This window comes from Charadrius vociferus, unplaced genomic scaffold, assembly GCF_000708025.1.
Source record: "Charadrius vociferus isolate BGI_N301 unplaced genomic scaffold, ASM70802v2 scaffold253, whole genome shotgun sequence".
NCBI classification, from domain to species: Eukaryota; Metazoa; Chordata; class Aves; order Charadriiformes; family Charadriidae; genus Charadrius; species Charadrius vociferus.
This window is the reverse complement of record NW_009647826.1, coordinates 1-15,031: the sequence shown is the minus strand read 5'-3', so window position 1 is coordinate 15,031 and position 15,031 is coordinate 1. Positions and strand designations below refer to the sequence as shown.

Below are 15,031 nucleotides of genomic sequence, written 5' to 3'. Positions count from 1 at the left end.
CTTTTAATTTTGTGTTGTACATCTTGCAGCCTGGCCGCTGTGGCAGAGTTTTCCTGGGACAGGAAGACTGTTCTGGCTGTGGCGTTGCTGTCCTAGTGAACTCTAGGTTCCTGCATAAGTTTTCTAAATTGTGTAACTTCACTGACGGTTTTGTGAACTGCAAATCTGTGTTAGCTTTCACTTCAAAAAAGATATCCTATATAGAAATCTGATATGAACATCACATTTAAATTAGTTAATATTTATAATGCAGCTGAACACTAATGTTCATACTGTGAAGTGTCCGGTAGCTTTTACTATAGGCAGTGTGTTTGCTGCACCTAGAGCCAGTGTACATTTTCATTTAGGTTTCTTTCAGTTTTTGAGGTAAGCTAAACTTTATATTTTATACATAACATAGCTAGATGTGTAGTTGAATTTGAAAAACTATTTAATTACTTAAGTCATGTTTTTATTTTCTAAATGGAAAGATGCTACCATTTTATGGGAAAGATTTGTGCAATTCTGACAGTTCCCAGCAATCTCAAAATTAAGCCAAGTCTGGCTGAATACTACATTTTTTTCCATCCCAAATAGGTGCCTAACAGCTTGCTTATAAAGATATCAAAGGACTATTGCTTTTAAAATAACTTTTAAGGAGCTGTTTTCATATTCAGCTTGTTACATTTGAAGCACTTAGAATTCATGTCTCTTGTATTTATAGTCATCCTACTTGAAGTTTTTGTTTGACATGAGACGGGTCTCATACTTCTGATGCTGTTGCACAGCTCCAAAGGGCTTGTGCAGTTCTACTTTCAGTGTGTAAACGTACACGTGCTAGACCTTTCCCAAGCAGCAGTAAGTTCTTTATGAAGAATGTTCTTGTTGTGACTTTTTTGCCATTCTGCTTGAGTAGTCAGCTTTCTGCAGAGCTGGTATATTGAGCAGCTTTCTCCTAGCTGAGAGTTCTCCTCTGAGAATAACTCAGAAGTGCAAAGCCTGTTACATATGGCACAAAATATGTTTCTAGTGCATGTGTTCAAGGACGAAAATGGGTTAGTGCAGTCACATATGACTGGAAATGTTCTGTGGTTCTGTCAAAGTCAAAAAACAACTGCAATGTTTATCAAATGCTACTTGTATTATAATCTTTCCATGTCATTATGTTTGTACATAACGTGCCCTAAAAAAGAAATAAAGCTGTTTCAACAGAGCAAGTGTACAAAATACCATGTTAGAAGTAACTTTTTGAATGACAAATAAAAACTAAACTTATTTAGATAAATGGAGGAAGTATTTTCTTCTGGAGTTTAGTATTTCAAATAGCCTGTGTGTTCATTGGTGGTATTGACTCTAGGGAAAAAGTACCACTTGTTTTATTTCAGGAATAGCTCTTACCAGTGCTAGCAGCAATGGACAGCAACAGTAATCCTCACTTACACAGTGAGTTAGCATTATCTTGAGATGCTAAATCAGAGTTGGATTTGGTGGTGTATATAGTCAAGTGCATACAGATTACACACTAACTTACTGCAATGTGGCTGTACTGTTTGGGAAGACATGCAGTTTACTAGCAATTATGTGTATCATAAGGCACACCTCCAGACCTAATCCAGGGCGAAAAGGAGCTTTGGCTATGCTTAATTTTTAGCAAACTTTAAATTCTGAGTGTATCTGACACTGTATTAGATGTATTTCACATTTAAAATGATTACAAGTCAATAATGGAGGTGTTTAGTTGTAAGGAACCTAAACATCAAGAAAAATCTAAAAGCTAATAAAGCTCTTGTATCTCTTTTTTTTTTTCTATGAAAATATACAATTAACCAAAATGTGTGAACTTCCTCAGAGTGTAGACAGCTCTAAAGAAACTTATCTAATAGAAGGCTACCTTTTTTTACTGCTTACAGAACATGTCACTGGTTTCTTAGATGGTCAGGGAATGAATAAAATCTGTAACCTTCCCAGGTTGTGGGGTGGGTTAGTTTTTTGCCTCTTTTATTCTGTTTTGTTTAAGTATGATACCACACAGTTAATGCTTTGTGGCTAGACGGTCTTTATAATCTGGTAGCTCTTTGGTGAAATGCCTGAGAATTACGTCAGCTTAGCCACCACACACTGAGAAATGCTGAAGTTAGTGACTAACCATGATACCATAGCATTAGCTTTATAGAAAAGGAAAGAATAAATTTCTACTAGCTGGGTCAAGGTGGCCAATGGCAAGCTGACTAGAAAGGTGTTTTTTACAGGTGCTTGAAGTTGACTGTAGAATATCTAGGTTTACACTGAAAGGGGGTGCAAGGTTCTGTGCAGCTGCTTAGCGAACTATATCAAGGAACAGATCTGAATGAAAACCCACTGGGTGGTGGTTGGTTGGTTGGGGTTTTTTTTGGCAGTTGATTCTCATTTAGGTCAATTTAAAAAGACTGTGGAACTTTGCTTTAGATGTGTGTTTTACTGCAAGTGACAGATTTTTTTTGTCTTGCTCTGTGTATGCGTGAGTATACGCACACATTTAACAGTGCTTAGGGAAGCAGAAGTGAGTATTGGTGGCTTAATTGAATAAATTTAAAAATAGGTGCATCTACATCTAAACTATTAAGTTTCAAAGCAACACCTTAATTGGATGTTGTACAAAATACTACAGCTTCTTACAGAAACATACTTATATATCTTCGACACATATAGATGCTAAGAAATTTAAGGAGACTTGTGTTGAGTAGAAGGCTGCGTGTCATGTTTTCCCATTTATACTTGCATGGCATGAAGTGGTAAAATAATTTTTAATGGATTGTAATTTTTATTGTGTTCAGATGTTAGCCACAGTAAAATGTAAACAATGGAAATTCTCTGTATGAGGCTGAATAGCCTTTCACAATTGGAGTAATTTATTTGAATAGTCTCTATGGGCTTGTTCTGTGGCTCATACCTCATTGGGTGGGGTAAATACGTATGAGCTATACAACGAGTTGTGGAGCAGAAACTTTTCAAGTGAGACTAAGGAAGTTGTTGCAAGTCAGTGTATAGCTGCTTTGAGCGAAAATGGAAATATTCACTCATCTGCGTACCCTACACCTTCTGCTTTTTACACTGATAAATCTGAGTGTCAGTATCTTCTGTTTAAAGTAGCTAGCTGGGACCTTCTTTAAATAATGGAGGAACATTGCTTTAAAAAAAAAAGTGTGAGCCTTGCTGAAGAGGTTTTTTGGTTCTTCTGTGAACTGTGTAAGTTTATAAATGTTGTGATCTTAAGTATTTTTTTGTTAAATTTATGGTAAGCCATAGGAAGTAGAACTTCTTTAGGTGGCTGCTCATATACACCTTCCTGTGTGAATATACTGGAAAAGTCTGAACTCAGACCTTTTATGCAGTGCAAGTGTGCCAGCTGGCTTGTGTTTCATGTGCTCTGTTCTTTGCTGCCTCAATTAAAAAGCACAGCTCAATTCATGCTGGTCACCTCTTGGCTATAGATGAAGATGCTTCTTGTCTTAGTTAAGCTGTATCATGTGTGCGTCGTCTCCTCTGTCCCGTCCCTGTGTCTGTCGCCCCCTGCCCCCCTTCTTTCCCTCAATACGGTTAATTGAATTGATGAGCATTTTTCTCTTTGAGTCTGTTGGCAGCTGCTTTATTTGAAATTTCCTTCCTTATCTTTCTGTATTTCCATCCAGAAAGGTACGGTCAGAGCGCCCTGGATTGAAATACGGTTAATCATGTGGTAGGGCCATGCTAGATACAATAGATCATCAGAAGTGCGTCTCTGCTACCAGTCATAATATTTTTCGGGCCTCAAAGCTCACATCTAAGTGTCTGCATTTGTAGAGACAGGGACTTCAGGTTGCAAATTGACCATGTGGACAGAGTTTAACTGGCTCTGAACCCAGGATCCTCCTGTACTGTGTCCCTAGCGACCTAGAGAAGGGGGTATGGTTCCTTCACAAGCTGTCTGTCTGTCTCTTCCATCACAAGTAATAAAGTGAGCAAAAGGGAGTTTTGAAACAGAAGTATTCAAGAAATACTACTTTAGAATGTGTTCTTCTTTGTGGCATCATTGTATTCAAAGGGTTTTTTTTTTAATGCTAAGCTGTTTCTGGGGAAGGTTCTGTTTCAAATGGCGCGGAGAGCAAAGCATCAGAAGAAAAGCAAGGAACCAATTCTTTATTGTATTCCTCTTTTGTGGGTTCAGCTCCCTGGCTTTCAGGCTCTGTGATGGCTGGCTTTGCGTGTGTGTGTAAATGATTAGCACTGCCTGGGAAATGCACTGATAGTAGAGACAACTCAAGAAAGGGGTGGTTTAGTACTGTTACTGTGTGCCACTGACCAGCCATGAGCCATCTTCAGAATGTTGTCATAGAATCATAGAATTGCTGAGGTTGGAAGGGACCTTTAAGATCAAGCCCAACCATTAACTAACCTACCCTGACAAAACCACTTCTAAACCATGTCCCCAGGTACCACATCTACCCTTTTTTTAAGCACCTTCAGGGATGTCATCAAAGGCTTTCTCCAGAACTGTGAGCCAGCAACTGCTTTCTGTTTTTTCTGTCTTGACTTATTTGGTACTAAGTTCATAAATATTTTTCAGGGTCCGTTGATACTGCTTCTGTGCATTGGGAGCACCTTCTTATTTCTCTTAGATAACACCTTGTTGTAGCAAAGTCTTCCAAGTATTGACATAGCACTCTTATGGACTGTTTTTTATTATCGCTTCTGTTTCCCGTGTGGCATTTAGGGTATTACTTCAGGGTATGTACTGGGTACTTCTTTGTGTCTTGTGAAAGATACTGCTAATAACTTGGCCACAAGGACTTTATCTGTTAATGTCAACATGGTTTTCTTCTGGCCCAGGGAAAACACTTCGCCAGGGTGTTGAAAGGCTTAGTTTGTCATTCAATCTTTAGGTATCCTATCTTTTCTAGAAAATGATGACTGTTTTGAAGCCGCACAACAGGGATTTGCTTTGGGTACTCTGTATCAAAACAATTTGCAAATATTTTCTAGAATTTTGAAAAGTACAACTATTGCAATTTCTCACACAGAAATAAGGATTCTTAGCAATTCTGGTGGATGCCTCTCATGCTGTGCTGGAAAAATGATGTCACAAACTCAACTACACCCCATTCTCCTGAATAAAGAATGCTGTGCTTACTGAGGGAACCAGAAAGCTTTGCTCAAGTACCACTACTTAAAATACTGGTGATAGGAAAAACAGTCAAAATTCAATCATACTCTCAGATCAAAACAAAGAGAATGACTTACTCAGTTTTGAGACATACTTTTCAGCTATTAAAGTGGAATTGTTGCACCTTTAGGAGTTGTTTATTCAAATAAGTACTCACAGGATTCAGAGATGTTTGATTTGTTGATGGCAAATCACGTGGTGCTTTGGGATCAGTTTCTGTGACCTGCAGGCCCACTGTTGTCAGCACCATGCACACTACCTGCAAGAAACAAGTTTCCTTCAGGAAACTAACTACTTCGGTGAATTCTCTATTTAAGCATAAAGGTTGTTCAATTCCAAGTTTCAAGGACAGATGGCATAACTTTTCTTTGAAGGGCAAGAACATGTGCTCTTCTTTCTTTCCTTTATGCATCCTTTCACCTTAAGTGAAAATGCAATGTGCAGAAATATACTGCCTTTGCAGGTTGTTTTTTGCAGTCCTTCTCCCAGTCTAGATCGTCAGAACCAGCTGATAAATCAAGCTTCCCAGTGGTGAAGACCACCCATATTGACACTTTGAATCATAAGAAAATGCAGCTGTCTGACTTCGAGCCAAATTGTCAGATAGCACAATTGAGAACATCTGTCTTAGGAAACATTCTGTTTCATTTCCAGCACAGAAGACCCTTCATCCTGTGGAAGATTAGCAAGTTCATAAAGGGTATCCCCTTCTACCTGCTGTTCTCCCTCTCTTTTTCAGGCCCTTCTGCAGTAGATGTCTTTTTCCTAGAACAGAAGTCCTTTATCAATATAAGAGAAGATGTTTCTGTGAAATGACTCCCTTATTTTGAAGGAGGCAGTAAAGTTTGGCAGCAACCCATCCCCCTCCTCAGGAAGGGCTACAGTTGTCTTTAATATTGTCTGCAAACTGAAATTCAGGAAGGTAGTGCTCCATTTAACAACTGCCCCTGAAGTGAAGGGAATGCCTGTACAGGATATAGCTGGTATTCGTGCCAAAACTCAGAGTTTGAACTTTCACGCCACTGTTTGGAGGATACCTGTTTGGCAGTTCTGGTTCCTGGATGTTAGAAATCTTTTTTCTGCAACCAAAGGTTTTATGTACTGCCTCAGGATTGGGTGTCTCAAAGGAGTTGTGTGTTTGTGTGAGCCTGTGTTTGTGTAGATGGGGAACAAGAAGCACCCATACTTTCAGGTCTTCGTTTTTTCCAGTCCAAGTACTGATAGATGGCTTGTGAATATAGAATGATCCTTCTATGTCATCTTTCTCTTACAGTTTAATTCAAGAGCTTTCTGAGACAGATGAATGTGGGTAGGTTCTTGTGATAGTTCTATTTTTTCAATAGCTGTCTGCTGTAATTACTGAGAAGTAAATAGCCAGAAGTTTCTTAAGAGAAGCCTCACTGGGTCACCTACTGGAAGCTGGAGAACTGTTGGTTAATTTTCTCCTCTAGCCCTTTGTGGAAGGTTATTAAAGGGATTAGCCAGTGTTTCCACATGGGAAAGTCTTCAGCTCTCTTATGGGGCTCTCAAACTTGTAGCATCCATTGAATTCTGTTTGAAGAACAAGGTACAACTTGAAACACTGACATTTCAGAAGCTTGTGGATTTGACACAGAGGCAGGGTTGGACTATTTTCTGAGACAGCAGCATCCTCTTAAAGATACCAGTTACTGTTTTGGAATGGGTTGCAGTGGACTGTGCAGCTGTTTGAAGGAGGAGAATGTTACTCATTAAAGTAACTGAATAATTAAAATTATTCTGGATGCAGTACAGAATTTCGAATAGCTAGTCTTGAAAATTTTCAGTTCTTTTATTAAAAAAGCACAAACAAAAACCCCACAACTGCAAAACAACAACATGCAAATACTTAGCTTCTGGTATGTATGATTATTAGGCATTCCATAAGGAAACAGTCAAAGTGGTTTTCTGAAGTGTCAGTCTCCGAGTAGTGATCCGTTTGCATGATGATGATGGGCCATTTTAGTGATTTAAATGTCACTCTACAAATATTTGTGCCAAGTTAAGTGTGATCTTGTTCCTGTCCACTGTCTTTTTATTCATCCCCACTGTTTTGTATTCTTTTCGTTGTTGATGGTGTTCAGGGCAAGATAATGTAGCCCTTGTCTGTGTTGAAGTAGTGTAAATATGTATGAGTTTTGTAACAGTTAAATCTTTTTATAAAAGCACATCTTCCTAAAGTATTTCTGGGATTTGCTTGAAGATTCTTCTGCACTAATGCGTAACTAAATTTTCTTAAGACAACCACTGCATCTATATCTACAGGGCAGTGGCATATTTTCTTGTTTGGGCAGCTTTGTAGATGCATCTTGAAATTTATATCTTAGTAGCAGTATTCGAACCTTTGCTTTTGGTTGTTTGCCTTGGAGAACAGTGCAGATTAATATTAAACATGTTCTCAAGAATTTGAAAGGCAGGGACTCAAACCTGTGCCAAATATTAAACCTATGGATTGCTTCTGAAACTGCCTACAGTACCTTTTAATCTATTTGTGCAATGGAAGTGATGGTAACTTCTTACTGATTTATAATGGCAGTTGCTGAAGAAAACCCCAAAACTTAAATGTAGTGGTTGTGACTGCTAAATTAATAAGTTGAATCCTTTTTTAAAAAAAAAGTTATTGACACAGCTCAAGTCTGACCACTTTATAGTACATTACAATATTTCTGTATGATTGGTACTGATAATTCAGTTCCTTTTCTTGCAGTTGTTTCATTGAAGAAGGAAATACAGTATTAGTGTTTTGAAGGTTGTCATTGAAATAGAAGTCTGTTATAAAATTTTGCCCAACTGCTGTAATAGTAGGATAGACAATTTAATAATTTAACTTCCATAGTAAAGAACCAGAGTTTGAGCCTTTTTGAAAAATTTGCATCCCTGCTTTGTGCTAGTGCACTGTTGGTTTCATTTTTATTATGTATTTCACCTCGCCTTTGTTATGTATGTTTCTTAAACATTTCTATATTGCCTTTCTCTACCTCTATTCCTTTGTCATTCCATTCAACTTACCTCCTATATGGAGTATAGAAAAAAAAATAATCAAACGAGGATTGTAGTAGATACAAGTGATGACAAAAGAATTCTAGCCATCAGCCAGTTATCTGGAAAACAATAACTTCTCCTTAGGCTGTCCCTTACTAAAGAGGACACAAATGCTTCATAGTATAATGAGTTAAGTAAAAACTAATGCTTACGGGAAAAGGTAATTCAGAATTGGGGTTCAAGTGAATTGTGTTCCCGTTGCTTACAGTTTAAAAATATTAAGATGGGTATGCATGATACTTATTTCGGTCTCAGTTTGTATTTCTCAAATATGTATTTCAAGGCATTTACTCAAAGTTTGTTTTTATGAAACCATCATTCCCAGTTGAAATAAACTGCATAGGAATAAGAAAAAAACCCCACCATTCTGGCTTTTGAGGAGTCTTTGCTTCAGGTGGTATGGAGTGTGGAAAATGCTTTCTTAACTTTCAAGATTATTACACTTGACAAGAATCTGTACTGGTTTGTGAGCGTGCGCTGTTTCAGTCTTTACATAAGGTATAGGAGGGAAAATGAGCACTTGTCTATACTAATGGGGAAGGCTAAAGCCCATTTTCCTCCTTGCATTCATGCTGCTTAGCTCATCGTTCTTTCATAATGAAATAAAAGTTGTAGGTGGTGACCTATGAAAAGGTATGAAGTTTGAATTTTGATTACTTAAGAGGCTTCTGAAACTGGTGGCCCCAGTTCTGGAATTGGCTCCATTCTTGTCATAACAAAACCTGAGATTTGCTGATGACTTCAGTTACACTTTTGTAATACCTTAAGCTTTTTCAGATCCATGGCAAGGGAATAACTGAAAATTTTTTCCTAGAATAGTACCATTTTAAATTAACTCATGATCAGTTATCATGGTAGTTCTAGATACCTCAGATTGATTATTTATTTTTTTTTTTTACAAATTGTAAAAGGATCCTTCTGAAGAATGCTGTAGTATTTAGAAATAGTGAAAAATTATTGCCTTCAAGATGGCAGTGGTGACTCTAGAATACAAATAATAATAGATGGTAGTAAATCCAAGAAACAGATTTTACTACTAAATTTGCAGTTAGTATGGACACAGAAATTAAGGTTCATATTTCCAGATCATTTCTTCCCTGAAGCAGCACATGAACCTGGAATTATTTTCCTAAATTACTAGTGAGAGATGGAAGCATAAGCATAAAAGGGAGGAAGAAGATTCTGGGTAGTCATGAGAAACAAAGATACTGTAATTTTTATCAAGGATGTCTGCAGTAACCTACCTACCTGATTGTGTTATTTTTGTAGCTGGTGATTTCACGGAATACTTGTTTCCAAATGTGTTGTTCAAAGTAGTTTTCAGAATGACAGTTCCAGTGTAGTTTCTTGAAATGTAGAAGCCAAAACCACTGCAGAATTCTGATTTTGGAAGAACTTGTCAACTTTTAAAACATGGTACAGTTTGGTGTTCTCCATCACCTCAGGATTAGAGGATTTGATTTCACTGTTGCAGGAAGCTGATTGAAGATCCTTCAGCTAGGAAGAGAAGCTTTCTTACTGCCTCAGTGTCCCAGGTCTTTCTGCTGCGGGCTCCCCTGATGATGGAACTCGTAATTGGGCATCTGTATGCTGAGATAAAGCAGGGAGTAAATGACTTGCAACCCTGGATACAGCCACTAGCACTCACCCAAACCAGGCAGATCTGGCTCAGAGATGGTGGTGCCATTCATTTTGGTGGCAGCATTGTCTTTGTCCAGCTGTGAAGCCATACTCCCAAGTGTGCATTAGCGTGGGGGAAAAAAAAAAAAGTGTAGAGTTTGGTAGAGGTGGGATGTGTTTATTAAGGAAATAAAGGGGTCTTTGCCCCTTTACACACAGTTCACTTGCAGTCGAGCAAAGCTGACTGGTCTCAAAGAAATTTGAGTCTACGAACAGCCAGATGAGAATAACTTTCGAAGTTGCAGTGAAAAGCAGCAAGGAAATAATACTTCCTCTGTTGCACACATGCATTGCATGCCTGCTACATGAAGCAGATGCTTACTTCTGCATTTAAATTCATTTTAGAGAAGAGAATCTTCAAAGATTTTCTGAGGTAGCTGAAGGTTTCTTTTAGTAAATATATGTTTGAGGTCAGAGAACAGCTTAATGCGTTTATTTGCCTTTGTCCTTTCAGTTGTGACTTCTTCACGTTCCTTTATCACTTTGTAGTTATTTGAAGTCTAGTAACACTTTATTGTATTTGAGATTTTGCTACCAGGAACCACTTCTTATGAGATTTGCCCAGAGCTTTGCAGAATGTGTGTGTTTAAATGATTTATTACACTTTGAGGCTTTTACACGGGCTGTGTATGACTTGAGTGTGTCATCTTCTCTGCTCTCTTTGAAACAAAACGTTTGACATTTCTTGTCTATTGTGTTGAATTAGGTTAAATAAGGTAGTATCCTTCAAAACTGTATACTTTGATTTTCTAGAACACGATTTATTCTTCCTTTCCCAAAGTGCATCTTGAAGTGGATGCATGCTTTGTCAAATCCTTCTTTTTTTATGTTTTGCTCTCTCTATGATATTTTTCTTACTCTTGCAAGTGACTTTTTTAATGTAGGATCATCTTACTTTTAACCATTGAAACTTTAGGTTTTTACCATCTATAGGTTTCACCCAATTGGTGAATGTAGCCATTATCCTGCTATGCTTACACTCAGATCTTACTTTAAGTCTCTTCTGTGTTTTGGGTGTATATACACAGATCATATTCTTTTCTTTAGTATTTTTCTTGTTTTCTTAAGAGGCTGGTTACTTGCTGGATATGGCAGGCACATTTAGAATGAAGCTGCAAAACAGGCTGGCTGAGCATTTCATAAATGCTTGAAATTTAACATGGCACTTCTATGCTGTGGACCTGGTATTGCAATAGTTCGTTGTCATGAAATGCACAGATACTAACATTTGTATGTGTTGTAAATGTCAAACTTGTATAGTGTGAGTTCAGAACTGCCTAGGCTAATTCTGAGTCTTCAGCATTGGAATGAACAACAGTGTTGTTGAGAAGGTCTGATTTCAGAAAATATTAGCCTTAAATCTATCAATACATACATTTTTATGTAAATGATGCAGTCCATATTCTAGGCAACAGTACCTTTAAACAAAAATAAAAAAAAAAAATCTTTAAGAGTACATATCAGCCTGTCAGAAAACCACAAAGTCTCTTCTATATCTTCATTGTTACGGGAAGTTCATGCAGAGTCTTTTCCGAAGCACCTTTCTTCACTTGGCTCAGTTTGGAAGCTTAAAAACATAATAGCATAAATAAATAAAAATTCCAAAATACAACTTTAAAAGGATATTAATCAAATGTACTTGGTTACTTTCTGCTGTAAGCTGCCAAAGATTACACCCGTTTCCCTGCCGTATCACCAGTTAAAATGGGTGATCAAAGATAGCTTGTGAAAGGTGAAGTAAACTATATGAGGATATATCCAATTTTTTCCAAACTAAGTACTTATTTTAGTATAGTTTCTTTAATTTTGCCTAAGTATTTTTCAGTGTGTTAATCTATGTAAACATGATAAAGCATAAATTAAGTTGATTTTTTTTTTTATACACAGGTTTCTACAATCCAAGAACTCGTTACTGGTTATGAAGCCTCTTTGAAAACTTGTGACCTTTTTAGTACATGTGGTGAGTTTCTATGGTCTTATTAATTACACTGTAATTACTAATACTGTTTATGGCAGTTCTCAAGAACTGTTAAAGCACTGATACTTCTTGCAAGAAAATAGTTGTGATACCTTATAGTAAATGAATGCATTACAAGAAATATTAGGTGATTTTTTCCAAGCTTTGTTTTTTTGTGTTTGTTTTTCAAATGAAGTCTTCAACCTTACTGTAACTTTTTCCATTTTTGTTGCAGAAAATGGAGAGAAAGAGCCCCCAACAACACTGCTTTGGGTTCGCTATTTCCTGGCACAGCACTTTGACAAACTTGGCCAGTGTTCTTTGGCCTTGGATTACATTAATGCTGCAATTGCAAGCACTCCAACATTAATAGAACTATTCTATTTAAAAGCAAAAATTTACAAGGTAAGAAGTGAATTTGGACTTGTAGAATACCTAACTTATAAAAAAACTCAAGCCATCTAACTGGTGTGAATGTGTAGATAGTATTTCAGTTAGCAATGGTTATGGCCAATGGTTTACATGCGGGGTTTTTTTGGGGCACTGTTTTGTCAGGAAGAAAATGAAAACCCTTTTGTTTAGGGTTTTGCAAAGCAACTTACATCAAATTGTCATTCTGGAAAAAAATCTGAGTGGAAGGGGGGAGCAAACAATAATAATGCCTCTTGTTATTTCTGAGGGAGAGGTACCAGTAACTGTAGATTTCAGGAGCTGGTTAATAGCAGGCTTATACTGAAAGTCAAGTATTTAATTTCTCCCTAACAGCATGTAGGTAACCTCAAGGAAGCTGCCAAATGGATGGATGAAGCACAGTCTTTGGATACTGCAGACCGATTTATCAATTCTAAATGTGCTAAATACATGCTGCGAGCAAATATGGTGAAGGATGCAGAGGAGATGTGCTCTAAATTCACAAGGGTAGGTATATGGCCTCAAAGAGATGTTTTGTTTCCCTCTGGCAGTTTATTTTTCACCCATGTAACTTGACCAAAATAAAAAATATCTTTTATGAGTGTTCATTTTCAGGATAATGCTCTTACACTCAGTGGTAAGTAACTATATAGAAGCATAGAACGGTTTGAATTGGAAGGGACCTTTTAAAGATCTAGTCCAACCCTGCTGCCATGGGCAGGGACACCTTCCACTAGACCAGGTTGCTCAAAGCCCCATCCAGCCTGGCCTTGAACTCTTCCAGTGATGGGGCATCCACAACTTCTTTGGGCAGCTGGTGCCTCAATGTTCTCACAGTAAAGAACTGCCTTATGTTCCAATCTAAACCTAGGCTCTTTAAGTTTAAAACTGTTACCCCTTGTCCTGTCAGTACAGGCCCTGGTGATTTTGATTTTTTTCATGGCCCTCCGCTGGACTTGCTGTAGCAGGCCCATGTCCCTCTTGTGCTGGGGGCCCCAGAGCTGGATCCAGCTGTATGGACCCAGTAAATACTGCAAAAAATAGTTGTTCAAAGGTAGTCGTCCAGAAGTGTGGGTTTTTTTATTGCCGTACTTCTGTGTACCTCTCCAGAAATGTATCTGATGAATACCTTGTTTGCCAAACCTGCTGTTTCCCAGTAATACCATCTGAGCTAACTGTACAAGAATGTGCACCGTGTTCACTATGATTTAGCATTAACATAAATTAATTTTGACTTGAACATTTCATTCCTTTAAGCTAGCACTACAGAAAAAAATGTTGTTAAAGCAAATCCTATCCTTAAAAGATGGGGTAAGCACTTTAAATTGTATATTTTTGACGTGGAACAAAACTTAGGTTTATAAAGGCCAGACTTCTGTATTATTTTTGTAACTAAATATGAAGACGGCTGCTTGGTGTGATGTCCTGGAGCACATAAATGAATTAGGCTCTTTAATTCTTTTAATTTTAGGTATGAAAACACTTAAAAGTGAATCTGAGCTGCCTAGATATTTCTAGGAACGATTAAAAATTTGGTTACTAAAATTCATCGTGTGTGCTTGTCGGAAGTGTTAGAGCAAGAAGTACAGAACTCTAGCATAGATATTGGGATAAGATAGCATAAATCTGATCCTAAATAATTGTGTTGTGAGTTGAACTGGGTTTTCTTTCTAGCATAAAGACTATTCTGAAAATTCGGTGGCCAGCATTCGTGATATGTGGAATGTGCTTCCAGTTTGTTTATCCTTAATCTAGAGTATTGAAACTATAGAGAATAAATACTAGGATTTTTTTCTTGTAATGGTATTCCTTTATTTAGAGTAACAAGTTCTGAGAAACTTAGAATTATTCATGCTATGTGATAAAGCAGTAAATATTAGTGGATTTTTAGACTAGTGGACACCATTTATCTGACAGAGGAAAAAAGACCAAAAATTATCCACTGAACTTAAATTTTTTTTTTTACAATAATATTGTTTTCTGCCTCCACATTGTAAAAGTAAGGCTGTGTATACAGCATGAGTTAATCTTAAAAATCTGAGACACTAATCTTGTTCAGATAATTTTTATCATTTAAATCTATTCCTTTCTATCTTGGGGAGCATAGGGTAACACAAGTATTATTCTCAGTCTCTGGGTGGTTATATCCATTTTCTATTGTATTCCAAGTAGTTGAAGGATTGATTGTTTCCTACTAATGGACTGAAACTAGCCATAGTTGAAAGAAGCAGCTGGTAAATTATAATAGCAAAAAGGGATAATGACACTTATTTCAGGAAGGAACTTCTGCTATGGAAAACCTAAACGAGATGCAGTGTATGTGGTTCCAGACTGAATGTGCTGCAGCTTATCAAAGGCTAGGGAAGTATGGTGATGCCTTGAAAAAATGCCACGAAGTAGAAAGGGTAAGTAGGTGCAAACACCATCAATTTCTTTCCCAGTATTTCTCACACACTAATGAAGATATTTGCTGATATAATCAGCATGACTTTCTTTGCATATAAAGTTTCTCATATAATGGTTTTCAATAACAGGTTAATACTTGGTGATTTATTGTGATGGATAAGATGTCATCCCTAGCTATTATGTGAAAAAATATTATTTGAAGTGGAAAGGATTCAATGTAAAATATTATGTCTCCTAACTACACAACCATTTGTACATTAACTTTATGCCGTCTTTTGCCAACTGTTTTTTTTAATCAGATAATCACATTTCACTTGGCTTTTAAAGAGTGCCTAAGTCTTTCAACAATCACATTATTA

At 37.2% G+C, this 15,031-nt stretch overlaps 1 protein-coding gene across 1 annotated transcript in view; it reads left to right on the top strand.

Moving 5' to 3' along the window:
* Nucleotides 1-14,671, top strand: part of LOC104284147 (N-alpha-acetyltransferase 16, NatA auxiliary subunit) — a gene marked incomplete at its 3' end in the record, with an annotated part of 47,771 nt that extends 33,100 nt beyond the window's left edge. The window contains exons 9-12 of the mRNA XM_009882435.1: nucleotides 11,786-11,858; nucleotides 12,091-12,260; nucleotides 12,621-12,773; nucleotides 14,543-14,671. Coding sequence (XP_009880737.1) covers nucleotides 11,786-11,858; nucleotides 12,091-12,260; nucleotides 12,621-12,773; nucleotides 14,543-14,671 — 525 coding nt within the window. The remainder of the gene's footprint in view (nucleotides 1-11,785; nucleotides 11,859-12,090; nucleotides 12,261-12,620; nucleotides 12,774-14,542) is intronic.
* Nucleotides 14,672-15,031: the final 360 nt, after the last annotated feature.